This window comes from Anoplophora glabripennis, unplaced genomic scaffold (genome assembly GCF_000390285.2).
Source record: "Anoplophora glabripennis isolate ALB-LARVAE unplaced genomic scaffold, Agla_2.0 scaffold211, whole genome shotgun sequence".
Lineage (NCBI taxonomy): Eukaryota > Metazoa > Arthropoda > Insecta > Coleoptera > Cerambycidae > Anoplophora > Anoplophora glabripennis.
The window spans coordinates 712,676-727,855 of NW_019416341.1; the positions used below are offsets into that span (position 1 = coordinate 712,676).

General features: G+C 32.5%; 2 protein-coding genes across 2 annotated transcripts; both read right to left on the reverse strand.

Moving 5' to 3' along the window:
- Nucleotides 1-1,874: 1,874 nt before the first annotated feature.
- On the reverse strand, nucleotides 1,875-6,930 carry LOC108905681. The gene is made up of 3 exons (XM_018708655.1): nucleotides 6,842-6,930; nucleotides 5,188-5,429; nucleotides 1,875-2,219 (listed from the first exon to the last, which is right to left on the reverse strand). Exons 1-3 carry the CDS (start codon nucleotides 6,891-6,893, stop codon nucleotides 2,070-2,072), a joined length of 444 nt encoding a protein of 147 aa, XP_018564171.1. The 5' UTR covers nucleotides 6,894-6,930; the 3' UTR covers nucleotides 1,875-2,069.
- Nucleotides 6,931-9,898: 2,968 nt separating this feature from the next.
- On the reverse strand, nucleotides 9,899-13,285 carry LOC108905678. Its single transcript, XM_018708652.1, has 3 exons — nucleotides 13,110-13,285; nucleotides 12,495-12,772; nucleotides 9,899-10,474 (listed from the first exon to the last, which is right to left on the reverse strand). Exons 1-3 carry the CDS (start codon nucleotides 13,165-13,167, stop codon nucleotides 10,289-10,291), a joined length of 522 nt encoding a protein of 173 aa, XP_018564168.1. The 5' UTR covers nucleotides 13,168-13,285; the 3' UTR covers nucleotides 9,899-10,288.
- Nucleotides 13,286-15,180: the final 1,895 nt, after the last annotated feature.

The window sequence follows — 15,180 nt, forward strand, 5'->3', positions numbered from 1 at the left end:
CTACAAAGTTAGTAGCCAGCGCCTTTCGATCATTAAAAAATTAAATACACACAACGTAGGGATTCCTTATGACGATCACATCTTTTTGGCCACAACTACGATATATTGTTTTTTGTCGAACCTAGGGTTGTTATACTACAACTATTAAATTTGTAGAAAAAAAATTTTTTTCGCATTTTCTCGAGAAATAATTACTGGTAACAATGGTACCAATAAACAATTTCAATAAAAAAAAAATATTTTTATGTAAAAAAAATCAGGAAATGACATATTTTTTATGTATAAAGTTTATTTTAATGAGGATCGAGTTTTTGGATGTAATATGCATTATTGTCTAGTTTTACTGAAAGCGATGAGAATGAATGTCATGGCATGAATGAACCACCGCGAAAAATGTAACATTTATTTTACTATAAATATGCGTCAATTATTGTATATTTGATAATAATTATAATTAAGCTGTGTAATTTGAATCGTGAGTTTTATTATACTTACCTTGTCTGTTTTAAAATATAATATGTAATTTAATGTTAAAAAATAATACTATTATTAATTTAGCAGGTCTCAAATGAAGCGTTTTTTGAAAACCTATAAGTATAAACAAAATCAAAACCTCCTGTTGGAGAGCGCTTTTTAATACAGCTAAAAAATCAATTTTTGGCATTTTTTACATTATAATCATTGTTTAAACAATGATCTTGCTGTTTTATACCGACGCTTTTTGTGAAATTTTACGTATATGTGAAATTCGTATTTAACAGATAAATGTTGACAGTAGCCTACTAGGTAATGTATTAAAGAAATAAAAAATACGCGTTAAGATGTTTTATTTTTTTTGCATCAAAACGGCGCCCCATACGAAGAAAAGGCAAGAGAGATTTTTTGTCACAAATTGAACGAGGAATTCAAAAATGATTTTTAATTTGTAATATCTCAGTGGCGTACCATTTTTTTCTTTAAAAAAATTGAGATTATTACCCGTACGCGCGCCAATGATGAACATAAAATTCTTAATTGCGTGTCAAAAAATGCGCAATAACTGCCTCTTAAAACCTACCAAATTTCATTTGCACATCTCGACCGGTTTCAGAGCAATAAATTAAATCGTCAGTTTTTAAGAAAAACTTTGACACCCCGTATCTCGGAAAACGAATCATTTGCGGACATACGTTTATAAGCAAACTGCCATTATTTTCTCATGTAGAATCACCCCCTGAAATTTGTCGCACGTTGTTGTATGTTTATGGATTTAACTAAAAATAAAACTGTTTATGTACCTACTTAACTGAAATAATATATGAAGTGTGGATAAAACGTCTAACTTCGTTTAAGAATCCTGATATAGTACCTGGTAGTTTCTAAATTCTAGATATTCATAGACTGTTTTTTTTTTAATTTTTATCCTTCAAATGTAAGGTCTTCGGTGTAATAATATGAGTTTCTTTAAAATTATTTTTACTATTACTATTAATTCAATTATCTGTTTTTTTTTTTCAACTATATACAGTTGTTTATCATTTAATACACTCGTATATTATTTCTAGTTGACTGAAAGATTTATTCAACCACTCATTATTTTAATAAATAATAAACTTTTAATTAGTAAATTAAATACTTATTTGAGAGCACATTGTTTCTCTGTAGGTTGAAAATATGTCCGAAACATTTGAAAATTCATTTTGCAACTTTGTTTTTTACAAAATACAAATAGTTTCAACCTGGTAAGAAAATATTCTGAAGAAAAAGAAGACATTTAGCACGAAAATTAAAATAATGTTTAATGCATTTACATAATTCCCACAGCGTAGGTGATTCGTCGCAGAGAAAAATGTAATAAATGGAGTAAAAGGTGAAATGAAATATACCCGTGATTTTATTATTAAATTAAAAAATTACATTTATATTTAACATAAACTGGTACACATTTTTGTTTACAAAATTTCCCGAAGTAGTGTGAAGCGATTTTGAGATCTTATTAGCTTCTTAAAAATTAAATTTAAATGTTGCCCATTACAGTCTACTGAGGTACTGTTATTGTTGTATTAACACTGTTAACGTATTTATCTGTCCTATACGTCATATGTTGGTCTTGCATTAAATGGTATTCCGCTTGCAACATGCGTATGTATCGACCAACTACAAATCAAAATTGTTTCTCTATCTTGAGTTGCAAGTCCCGCACATGATTCATTCAGTTTATCGGCACATACTCTTCTTTCCTGTAACATGAATATATTTTGATCATAGGATATGAAGAAATGATTCAGACAAATATTTATAAATTTCGATTTTGCTACTGGCCATCATCATGTTCAAATAATGACTTCTCAAGACGAATTCCTACTATCTGGTAGTACCAGACAGCCGCCAGAGTGTTGAGGCATCAGTTGGTGTTACTAGATGGAAATTTCAATGCAATACAGGATGTTTCTTCAAAGGAGTGATAGAGGACCTGTGATCTAAAAGGTGTCATATATTTCAATTTCATTACATTTCATTCATTTCATTTTCGAATATATTTTTCATGTATTATGCTTTCTATGTAATCTTTTATTGTTTCTCCTGCCCTTTAATTGGATTTGAAGTTGTCTAGGCAGCTATATGAAAATGAAATGAATCAATGATTATTACTCGAAACTTAGGCCGACCATGCATCGTCCCAATTAATTAACTGATCATCTATTTAAAGTTGGTAACCAAAATAAATTCACGTAAATTAAAAACAAAAGTGGTCCCAATACGGAGCCATGTGTTACTTCGTACCGAATCAATTGAATATGGGAATTGAATATCATTAATTGAAATAAATCGTTTACGATTTTTTAAATATGATTGCAATAATAGAGCCGGTCGTCCCCTTATCCCATAACATTCTAATTTTTTAGTTAGTATATCATGTGAAATACAGTCGAAAGCTTAGGTTAGATCACAAGCTGTAATAGCACAATATGAACCTTCATCAAGTCCTTCAACAATGAATTTTATTCGTTTAGAGAGAGAATGGGTAGTAGAAAAGTCTTTATTTATAAAAATATTTATAAAATTTCTATTATTTTTCCAAAAAGAAACACAGAAATGAGATGGAACGATAACAAAGCCACACACAAAAAAAGTTGTCTGTACTTTTCATGCGACATATGTTATATTCGTAGTATTTCTGCCTCCTGATCACGAATCCGGTGTCAGAATTGAGCTATCACATCACAGGAATTTCTTAACCTCAAAAAACAGGTCAAAAATAGCAAACATTCAGGAAAATGTGCTAGGAAAAATACAAAAAATCGAAATCCCCCGGATGCCAAATTTGGCGCGAATCTGTTATTTTGTGAAAATTCGTATATCTGACCTTAATTGACCCGTTTGAAAAAAAAACATCAATTCTGATCGGGAATTCACGTTCGGCGGAGTCTTAATCATATAAATGAATATTTGAATATAGAAAAAAAAATTCCTGTGATGTGACAGCTCAATTCTGACACCGGATTCGTGATCAGGAGGCAAACATACTACGGATAACATATGTAGCATGAAAAGTACAGACAACTTTTTTGTGAGTGACTGTAATTTTCCACCTTATTGCAGTCAGTTTTGTTAAATAGAGGTACCACTAAAAATATCAGGAAAAGTGCCCTTACGAAAATGTAAATTAATTAGAGACATAAATGGCTGCAATAATATTATTTCATATCGGTTTTTACCGGAATCAATTTAGAATTTGTATAGCGCAGTGTTTTATTTAAGTTCAATTTTATAATCAAATTGTCAGTACTTTAGTATTCATTGAAGTGTTTTGTCGTAGATTGTATAACTTTATACAGTTAGTTATTTCAGAGTTTAGTGGTTTGTGTGTTTAAATTGTTACATTTCTGTGTGATATTATGAAAAAATGGATGGGACTCTTGAAAACGAAACAGAGCGAATAATTCTCAAGAAAATTATTTCGTAGGAAAAAAACTTATTTATTATAATATGTAAAAGTCAACGATAGCCCTATATGTTTTAATACAACTATGTTTCACCTGAAATTTAATTTTTTAGTATACCTACCACAATTCCACAAAAAAAAATCGAAAAAATTACCCCTGCTGTCTGATTATGTCTATCATATGTTTTCTGGGGCGCAATAAATCCTCTATCCATTGACCACACAATCCCAATAATCCCATAACCCCTTAATCCCTTAAACCCGTAAATCCCTTAACCCCATAACCTCAAAATGCCATAACCCCAAAACCCCAGTACCTGGCAAGAAAGAGACTTATGCGCGTTGAAGCCCTGAAACACAGTATGATCGAGCCATGCTTCTTGAGCCTTAAACCCACATTCTTCAATAACCATATAACTCCCCATAACCCGGTGAGAACGAGACTTTCGTTGGGAGAACCTACGTTTTGCCGAATCCAGGAACAACGACGAGGACGTAGTAGACTTCTGTTTTCTTTGGGGTGCTTTATTAACACGTGTTCCCCTTGCCTCACAATTTTCGGGGTGCTTTTTGAAAGTGTGTTCCCCTTGCCGCAGACGAATAGCAATGATGTCCGAAGATTTGACTCATAAGAGTTCGTACATAAGGCTATTATTTTCTGGATTATGAGGTTATGGGGTTATGGGGTTATTAAAGATTATAGGCAACGAATATAAACCTCTTATAGAAGAACACTCATAGGTTACAAGTCAGGGACGAAATTGAAATGCACATAGAGCCTATACTAGCCCACAGCTGTCCCCCAAGATTAGATAGGAGAAACCTATAACATACTATATACGTCCCCCAAGATTTTTTCCCCGATTTCCAACCCTGAGCGTTCTTCTATAAGAGGTATAGGTTTAAGGCTCAAGAAGCAGAAGCTCGAACATACTGTGCTTCAGGGCTTCTACGCGCATAAGTCTCTTTCTTGCCAGGTACTGGGGTTTTGGGGTTATGGCATTTTGAGGTTATGGGGTTAAAAGGTTTAAGGGATAAAGGGGTTAAGGGGTTATGGGGTTATTGAGATTGAGTGGTCAATGGATAGAGGATTTATTGTCTATTTTTTGAGGTTATGAAAAATTCTGACGTGATGGGGTTAAATGGACCCCGAATTTGGATTCAGCGACCCCGAAAACATATGATAGATATGGTCTGTTTCCAGGGGCAATTTACTCAATTTTTTTTGTGTGGTTATCGACATTTTATCAATATCAACAAACCTTTTCGGTAAAGGATGTGGTGCCGTTCTCATTGATTTTCTCCTTTAATACTTTGAAGCAGCTATCTTTATCCAGGGTTTCACCATGACATTGAAGCACTATAGTTCCAAGAGTCTCTAACGTAAATCCTAGACAGTTACCATAACCATCAAGTTGCTTCACAGTGTAGAACTTCGATACGGCAGACAACGCATCGAGGTTGGTTACTGGGAGTCGTTGGCCAGCATAGAAATTGAAATGACCTGGGAAAAATTTTATCAATGCTAGGATGCTAACCGTAATTTGTAAGTGCTATCTGGCGCAAGGTTAAGTGTACGAGCAAAGGCAACATTAAATATTTCTTAGTTTTGTTTTTTCCGACAGATTTTATAAAACTTATAAACGTCTGATTTGTATTTATTTTCATTTTTGAAAGAAGTAAGTGAGAGATACGGATGAGTAGGGGGGATCCCTCACGTCAGATAATTTTTTTTGCCATTTTCATAATCAGCGAAAAATTTTACCAAAGATAGGTAGGTTGGATGACCAGTTTGGACTTTTTTATTTTTTGGGAGGAATTAAGAGTGTATGGGAGGGAATTCATACGTCAAAGTTTTTGTATCATTTTCGGATTCATCGAAAAATTTTACTAAAGATAGGTAGATTGTCATAAGTCATCTAACACTTTTCATTCTTCAAATTATTCTTAATTTTATTATTAAATTACCAACTTATTGGGAGACAGTGTCAATTTATTAATATGATAAATAACAACTTATTTATTGTGACATCCGCCTACTTTATTTTTACAAGTTTTCGCAATTTTCGCAATTATCCCTTTACCCCAATTACCCCTTTAGTGAACGATGAAGCACATATTTTTTTTTACTAGAAAACTATCGGTTTTATCGAAAAGTTACAAGAGGTAAAACAGTTGCGCAATAAATCTACCAATAAATATTTTTAAATAAATAATTTGCTTCATATAAAGAATTTCTAATAATATATTGCAATGGAATTGACTGTTTCACTCCTTTATAAAATACGCCAATGATCGAACAAATATTGAAAAGTTGTCTCTTTATTAGTAGGATGCTCATACAAAGTTTTGTGTCTCTAGCATTCCTCATGTTAAAGAAAAAAATTAAAATGTGAATTTCAATCCCCTCCTTTAAGAGGGTATATCGCCTCAGTGGTGCAACTTTCCTATTTTTACTTCAAACCTCTTATTTTTGGCTACTTCGTTTAAAAACACCCTGTATCATATTTATTTTTATCATATTTGGATTCAGCGAAAAATTTGACTAAAGATGGGTTTGATGGCAAGTTGTTTTTTTGTAATTGTTGCTGTATGTATGGGGGGGGGGGGGTAATTTACAACTCCGATTTTACCAAAGATGAGTAGGGTCACGTTTCTAAAACAAAACTTTTTTGTCAGCCTGTGTAATTAATAAAAATATATGAGATGTAATAAAGATGAAAATTACATACTTTTAAATAATAAAAGATTCTGAAATTATTTCCCGATATTATTTCATATTCCAAATGAAAACAAACCTGTGTATAACATATTTGCTAGTTCATTGCTTTGATTTCCTAATATTAGTAAGAAATACAAATATAATATAAATTAAATTAAATAGTGAAGTCAAATAATACATATTACAAAACTTACCTTTACTTGGTTTGAAAAACAAGAATGTCAATATTAATATTTTTAAGTTCATCGTTGCGTTGTCATCCAAACTGTTGAAAATTTCAACACTAACTGGTTCTTTTCATTTGAATTTTGTTGCGAATAAACACTGGTTTATGTATATGTACATATATTACTTCATGTTTTTTTTTTATTCTTCCGTGAAAAATGGTATATACAGTGTGTATGTTCTACAGATTTCAGTTCTGTATTTCAATATAAAAACAAACATTTTTTAAAATTGCATAATGGTATTCAGTAAATATTTCAATTTGCATTATTTTTTAATGCATTAAGTAATTACTTTTGTTAATTTACTTACATTTCAAATGTTGCCATCATCAGATAAATTAATATTAGCCAAATGTTTAACACCATAAAAATATCGACAGCTATGTTACAGGAGTTGGGTACACTTACTCAGCTCATAGATATCTATTATCTATAGAAACTGACAAAAAGAACTTTAAGCTGTGATTCCAAAATAAATTAAAACTGTCAAAAATAATTTCAAAACGAAACGCCGTTGCTGAGTATTGAAAAGGAAAACGAATTGATTTTCGAAACGTCGACCTATCGGATTGCGCTATATACAGGGTGATTCTGTAACAATGTCATTAATTTTAAGGGATGATAGGGAAAAATCAGTAGAACTCGAAAACGGGATTTAAAAAAAATTTAAATACATATCTACGCGAAAAAAATATTCTTAAATCATTACCCCATTTCGGACCGATCCTAATCGCTGATCCACAAAGATTTATCCGGAATGAATCTTAATTTACCGTAATATGCGGTCACTAACCCATCTTTTAATACCTTTTTAATCCGTAGGGAGCTACATGGAATAAACACAGCGTTTTAACTAGGCACAAGAAGAAATAAGATATTTTTTTACATTTTAAGTATTAAAAATCATTAAAAATAAATTTATAAAGATAATAATGGTTTTAGATTGTTAGGTTATACAATGTAGTATTTTTAATATTTTTAACGTTTTTACTATGTTTTATTATAATTGAATATGAGTTTTTAGTATCCTGTTCAAGTAATTATTCAGTTTATAGTACGTATACCATATTGTGTGACTTATTCCTTTTCAGAGTTGTATGGTACTTACGCATTTAAAATGACAATACGGCTAAAAACACACTCATTCGTCCATAAAGTCTTATTAAAGTTGAGATACGTTGCACTTTCATTTTGAAAGGAATTTCAAAACTGGACGAGTTGACAAGACAGCCGGCGCGGTGCGTTCCCTATAACGAAGTGGACAGCCGAGTTATCGGGAGAAAAGTAGAGAAATTTTTATTTTTGTTTGGTTTTCTATCCTTATTAGGCTGTCCGAATACGTGGTTAAAATTAATGACACCATGACTGAATCACCCTTTATACTGACGAGTATTTTGCATTTTCTATTTGTCTGCTATTCAGTGTGAAATTTTTGTGTGAAACTATTTTTTCTGGTAATACTTTGTTCTGAAAATGTATCTTATTTTATTTCCTTTAATGGTACACCTGGTAGATCTTCATGTGTTCTAATCAGAATGAACTTTTAATTCTTTGAATTTTACCTGTTTAAAATTTATTTGTCTCTTTATATGCAAATCAGTCATTTTTATGCATAATCTACCTAACTTAATAATAACGTTGCCTAAAGGCATCCTTTTGAGTCGCATTTTAATTATATTTCGATCATTTTCATTATATCTGCTGATGATAACAAATAGTCGATTAAATAAATGTTAATTTTTCTTATTCTGCGTACTGCTGTCAATATCCAGGTACTTCGACAATCAGGCTAAACCCGCAGTAGATAGATAGATAGATAGATAGATAGATAAATAGATCAACTGTACCTACCTACTTTCGTGCCAAGCCAGTTTCACAATTCATTCTTAATACATTTGCGTTTACTAACCATAGTAATTACCTCTGCATGTTTTGTGCGTACTTGCTCATTGTTTCGTGGTGTTAGCCTAACCTTTTAATATTAATAATGTCTAACAATATATGGAAACAATTCTAGACCATAAGCTTGAATCGCAATATCTAGTGTTTCAGAAAATTACAACTTACTTTTTTCTTGTATAATAAAACTAAACTGAATTTGAGTTCCTAACCTATTACAACATTTTGATGATCACTGGCTTCTCATACAAATGAGTTGTCGAAAACATGTTGCGGCCTTTCTCCTCATGTCTCATTTAAAATGTACTTACATTCTCCGTACATTAACACCATATCTACTAGGTCTTGATCAGAAAACAATTTATACGCAGCACCGGCTAAATAAAGGAAGTCACGTAGAACGTCAGCCAATTAGAAAAGCGCTTCACGCATGTAGCGAGTCCGAAGCGTTCTAACCGTGCAGGTGCACAAGATGCACAGGGTCGGCTTACATTTATGGTTAATTTTCTTAATTAATTTTCTCGAAAACAAAAGCATTTAAATTATAAGTTCCATGCCAAATCACTGAGGTCTTGACCGAATCATTTTTAATTTTTCCGATTTTTTGATATTACTTAGTGCCTATTTAGAGTACCTACCTATCATAAATTTTTTCAAATTTTTAGTTCAATCCCACAAGAGGTTATGGGCATTTTAGGTAAAAAATTTTCAAATACCTGTAACTTGGCAAAAACTAAAGATATCGTACCATTTGTTGTCATTTTGTTCGTCTTGGGATGCACTTTTGAGGTTTTTATTCGAAAACAAAAAAATCTATGAAAATTTATGAGACAGCTTCTAGAGTGGGATCTGTTTTGATCTATTTTTTTTGCTAAATAGATTCTTTTGTATTTTAATTTTTTACAAGTAATGCACGCTATCAAAAAGTTTGTTTTGCATAATGCCATAATACGAGTACTTGTTATATTTTTGAACATTTGTATTTAGTAAAAATATTTATACAGGCTGTTACAAATTCGCTTCTCACTACAGGGATCTCGAAAACGGTAAGAGATACGAAGTAGCTTAAATGGGGGCAAAGTTGCATAATCAGGGGACCAACATTATTCCTCTAAAAAATCAAGGCTAACATGATTAGTTTTCGAAATATTTGAAAAAACCGAAATTTTGGAAATCCGTTTTTGTTTCATTTCAGCCTTGTTTGACGTGATAAAATGATCTTCCACACCTGCTAGACGATATTCCTCTTGAACTACTAGCAAACAGGTTATTTTTACAATATGGAGCTCTTCCACATTATTTTTTGTCAATAGAAAGTATTATAACATTTTAACAACGAATGTAAATAGGTATACTGAAATTTATTTGATAAGTTTGAGATATCTTGTCGTTCTAAACATTGGTTTAAAATAGAAGATTTTAAAGCAAAAAAAAAAGGACATTAAGTATACACTTGTAACAAGCAAATATTTGTAAGAAAATGTAAACAATGTGAAATAATTTTTTCTGAAAACTTCATTCCCTTGGTGGCATTTTATTAGTTCGTATCAATCCTAGCATATGTTTTGGTGCGAATCCATATAGTTTCCCCTCTATTTGGAAACAGTTATTTGTGGAACATTTCAGAATTATCGTAATTTTATCTTTAATTATAAGTCCAATGCAGGATTCGTTCAGTTTGCTTGCACATATTTTTCTTTCCTGAAAAAGAGAAGAGAAGAACAAAATGATTACAATCTGTCTACTGTTTGAAGCGTCTCTGTATAAGATGTAATATACAGGGTGTTAATGAATTTATGTCAAAAACTTGAGGAGTGAAAAAGTAGTAAAACTGTGTTAACTGGTTAACTAAGGTCATAGAGAAAAAGGCTAATAAAAAATGTGTTTAAAACTGTTTTGGAACTGCTTAAATACATGTATTTTATCGCGGCAACTAGTTACAAAAATTCTGTAACACTTTTTACAAGTTTGTAGGTTTCTTATGAAGCCGGACTGTATTCCAACGTCAGTTTGTAATATATTGTTGTAGTGATTGCTGTGCTGTTTTTCGAGAGGACATTTAATAGCCGTATTTCTAAGTTTTCTTTTGAAAATGGCGCATTTATTTAGCAATCGCGAATATTATGATATGCTCATAATTTATGGCGAAGCAGACGAAAACGCTCACAGAGCTTGACATGTATACCGTGCAAGATATCCTGAACGACGTGCCCCCGCACCGCGAACATTTGTTGCTGTAGCGCAAAGAGTTTTGGACGCCGGTGAAGTACAACAGCGTCGAGGTCGCGAAGATTGGCCCAAGGCGACCACTGAGAATATTAAATTACGAGGATGGTTCTAGATCTCGTCGAAGAAGATCAGCATCGTAGCACCAGAAATATCGCACAGCAAGTAAATATTTCGCATCCTGTTGTGTGACGGACATTACGAGAAGCTCAGTTGTACCCATTTCATATTCAATGTGTTCAAGCGCTTATTGCCCCCACCCGGTATCCGGACCATACCCCTTTAGACTTCATTTTATAGGGATATGTGAAAAGTGTTACAACGTGTGCAAGCGAATTGGATACGTCGCACAGAAGCTTGTGTGCAAGCAAATGGTGAATACATCGATCATCAAGATGCAGTATCCAAAAGTGTTCTGAACGATGGTCACATTGCAACTGAACAGAGACAAAGGATTCTGGGAACTTGTCTCGAAGAACAGCAATTGTAACGGATGGACATTGGGATACTAAAAAGCTTAGTGAAGACCACCGGAATGATGACAGTCTGAAATCGATTATTAGTTGGAAGGAACATAGGACTCGATTAAAAATGACAGAAATGTAGGACAAATCATCAACATTAAAAGGTTACTGGGTTACTTATCTTAGAAAATGGGTTAATGAAGAGGCAGTGGGAAAGTTCAGATGGCAAAGAAGTACGAAAGCAGGTTGCGCTTCCAAGGAAAGAATCAACGAAATGTGAAGTAGGTGGAGGACATTTCGACGTAAACAAGACTGAATTAGGAAATTGTTACCTCCTGGAAACTTAAGTAAAAATAGAGGTATTCCACATCAAGAGGCAGCGATGGTAGCTGAAGTTCCCATTGAAAACCTCTTCTGCAGATTTGTGTTCCAAGAGAATTGCATTCGGACCAAGAGCGAAATTTTGAATCAGATGTGTTCCAGAGAGTGTGCCAGATGAATATCAGAACAGACTAGAACAACACCCCTGCATTCCATTTCTGAAATTAATTTGTACCAAATTTCCTTTATTGAACACAATTTAATACACAAATTTTGACAATTTTGACACTCAATAGCAAATTATAACATAATCTTTCAAATACTCCTCTGGCCCATTGGCGAGGCCGCTTATACCTGTATTCGTTGTTTCTCGAAATTCCCATGGATTTCTAAGAAAAGTACAGAACAATCTTTAAGCTTCTAAGAAGACGATAAATAAAAACATATTCTAAAAACACCATGAAACAAATAAGTAAAGAAACGTATAAAAAAGCACACTAGGGATTCATAATACTGTATTACAGACATTGAAAAAGCTTGTCATTTCAAATATTTTTTCCATACAACCGCATCTGCTACAGCAACTTCTTGAGTACCTAACTGGAATTTTTCGTTCAGTGCACCAGTCATTAATAAAATAATCACCCTGTCCTGTCCGATCACTTCCAATATATAGATTGTAACTTTTCATAGAAGATATATTAACTTACGTTTTCAATAGACAATGTAGTGTTATATTGAAGAGTAAAAACTTGGAAACAACCAATTCTCTCCATGTTCTTTTCTGGGCAATCAAGTACTATGGTGTCCAGAGATTCAGTTATGAATCCCAAACAATTTTCGTAGTAAACCAGTCGAGTCACTTCATAGTAATTTACTGGTGATCTTGAACTGTTGGTTACTTCCAGTCGCTGTCCTAAATGGAATTCGTATTGTCCTCCTTTGAACTGCTGTACGAGAAAATCTGACGTGATGCAACTTTTGTCACCTGGAAGACAACAGTTGGTACTGAATTAAAGGTGACTGAAGTTGAGTGAGGGTGCATCAATTTTTCTGTGAGCTGAGAGCTTCATCGACAATAATAGTATAAAGAATAAGTAGATAATAGTAAAGCTATATGCCTTGCGATATCTCAAATTTGGAAGTAAACAGATAAATGAATAAAAAAATACAAGAACTCTCAGCTAATTTACACGTAACTTCAAAATTTTTAACTGAAAGCAGGTGTCCCTCTTTTCACGCAAGGACATTAGCTATTTTTTTTCAAAATACCCAAAATAATGTCACAAATAAATAATTTTGCTTAAGTATAATAAGATACTTACCGTGACTGTACTTATTGAGCAATAGAAAAAATAATAATACGCTTTTACTTAAACTCATGGTTGTGAAATATACTTTTAAAACATTATAACATCTTTAAATAAAAGCCTTCCAATGTATGTCAGCATACCGATATGATAATCTTAATTTGTTTACTGCTCAAACTGCTTTTGCTGATATGAAGCGACTTCTCACAAATCCAGATTAAAGTATTTTTGGTACGATTAATTAGTAAATTATTTTCTGTTTCCTAATGTAAACATTGTATTTATTTTATTATTTATTTATTTTTGGTAGAATTGAAATATCCCATTACAATAACATTTTTAAAATGAACATTATAGTCCTGTAATGCACGAATGAATTATTGCAGCATTGGAAAGTGGAACAATGGTTCCCGAAGATCGTCATTTGAAAGTGCCTACTATTGCTAAAGCGTAAAATAAATCAGAATCAACCATTTTAACAATTCTGTGATAAACTAAATATTAACAAGGCTTCAGCAACGTTGCAAAATTATTGACTACAGAACAAAAACTGCTTAGGGCATTGAATATCCGTCATATGAAATATTCGAATACAGAACCTAAATGCGTCGAAGTTAAGATGTGGAAAAATAAAATTTTTATTATAATTTTAGCTGTCTAATTTTTCCAAGTTTGGCACCCCATAAAAAAACACTCACTAGACATTTGTCGATGAAATTTGGTATATAGGTATTTTGATTGCTGTTGAATAGCCTGATAATATTATCTTTTTGATAAAAAAATGCCCAATATCACTTTCTGGAAAACCGACCCTTTTAAAAAATAGTAGTAGACCAAGTTTTTGACACATCAATAAAATGTCTAGTTGATTATAACCTCCCATAAAGGTATTAATTGTAAAAAAATTAGCTTGCGGAAAGTCCACGGCCTTCTCACACTTCCAGATGTGTTAACCTGTAAAACGGACACACTGATAATTTACAGACGGTTTTAGCTAGAAAAAAATATTTATCTACTCTGTCATATTTTTTAACAGTTTCATTCCTTTTGTTTAATGACACCCTTTTCGCTCAAAAATAAATAGAACTGTTGCACAAATTTATATATATTTATATTTATACATATAAAAGTAAATGTGGAAACTATAGTCCGATCAAATTAGTCATAAAAATAGTGGTCAAATAACAAAAATTCCGACAGAGGTAAAAATTTTGGTGGAGACCTTGCGTACACCATTAGACATAAAGTGTCAAAAGTCCCCATCGATCCCATGTATGCTAAAAAAGTTATTCGGGGTCAAAGGTAAAAATTTGAGGTTTTTTGGATTTTTTTCGAAAATGGTAAGTTTTCCCCAAAAAAGTAGTTCTGATAAAAATTATAGATCTGAAAATTATCTACAAAAATTGTCCTTATACTTTTGTTTCTAAGAACCACCATTCCTGAGATATCGCGATTATAAAAGTTGAAGGAGTCACGTTTTACATGATATGCACATCTATGAAACGTATACAGCGTGGTGAAAAAGTTCTGCATAAAATTTATATTTTCGTTAAACAATTTTTTTTTCGAAAAACGGTGAGACCCGCCGATTTTTATTTGATCCCGGGCACCTTGTTATGTGGAAAATTTTTTTTTTCGATAATCCACTCACGGCAGCGATGACATAATTTTTTTTTTAAATGACAACGCATATTTTTTTCTTTCGAAATTGATGACAGTGATAATTATCTAAACAACGGTGTGAAAATTTCGATGTCTTACATAACAATTTTTTTTAGAAAAATGCACCTTAAGTTCTTATAAGTGATAATTGTCTACTTACACTATTAATGGCTCCGAAAAGGACAAAGTTGACAAAATTACATTTCAAACGAGTAAAATTACACTAATGTTTGTGTAAGTCTAGCGAAATTGTTCGAATTGCCCACCCTGTACCATTTGGCATTGTCCTAAGCGTGTGTAAACGCCGTCTACACTTCGTTCAAGCATTCCCGGGTCGATTTGATTTATTTCAAAACGAATACGGTTTTTAAGTTCTTCCAAATCACCTGGTCTGTTTGTGTACACACGCGATTTCAAATAGCCC

Bases quoted from the DNA above. Each gene is read 5' to 3' on its own strand.
- LOC108905681 (XM_018708655.1), bottom strand. From the start codon at position 6,893: ATGAACTTAAAAATATTAATATTGACATTCTTGTTTTTCAAACCAAGT. The intron at 5,430-6,841 runs GTAAGTTTTGTA...AATTTTTCCCAG, and splicing joins GTTTTTCAAACCAAGTAAAG to GTCATTTCAATTTCTATGCT. The intron at 2,220-5,187 runs GTTTGTTGATAT...TTCATGTTACAG, and splicing joins CCACATCCTTTACCGAAAAG to GAAAGAAGAGTATGTGCCGA.
- LOC108905678 (XM_018708652.1), bottom strand. From the start codon at position 13,167: ATGAGTTTAAGTAAAAGCGTATTATTATTTTTTCTATTGCTCAATAAG. The intron at 12,773-13,109 runs GTAAGTATCTTA...GTTGTCTTCCAG, and splicing joins GCTCAATAAGTACAGTCACG to GTGACAAAAGTTGCATCACG. The intron at 10,475-12,494 runs GTAAGTTAATAT...TCTCTTTTTCAG, and splicing joins CTACATTGTCTATTGAAAAC to GAAAGAAAAATATGTGCAAG.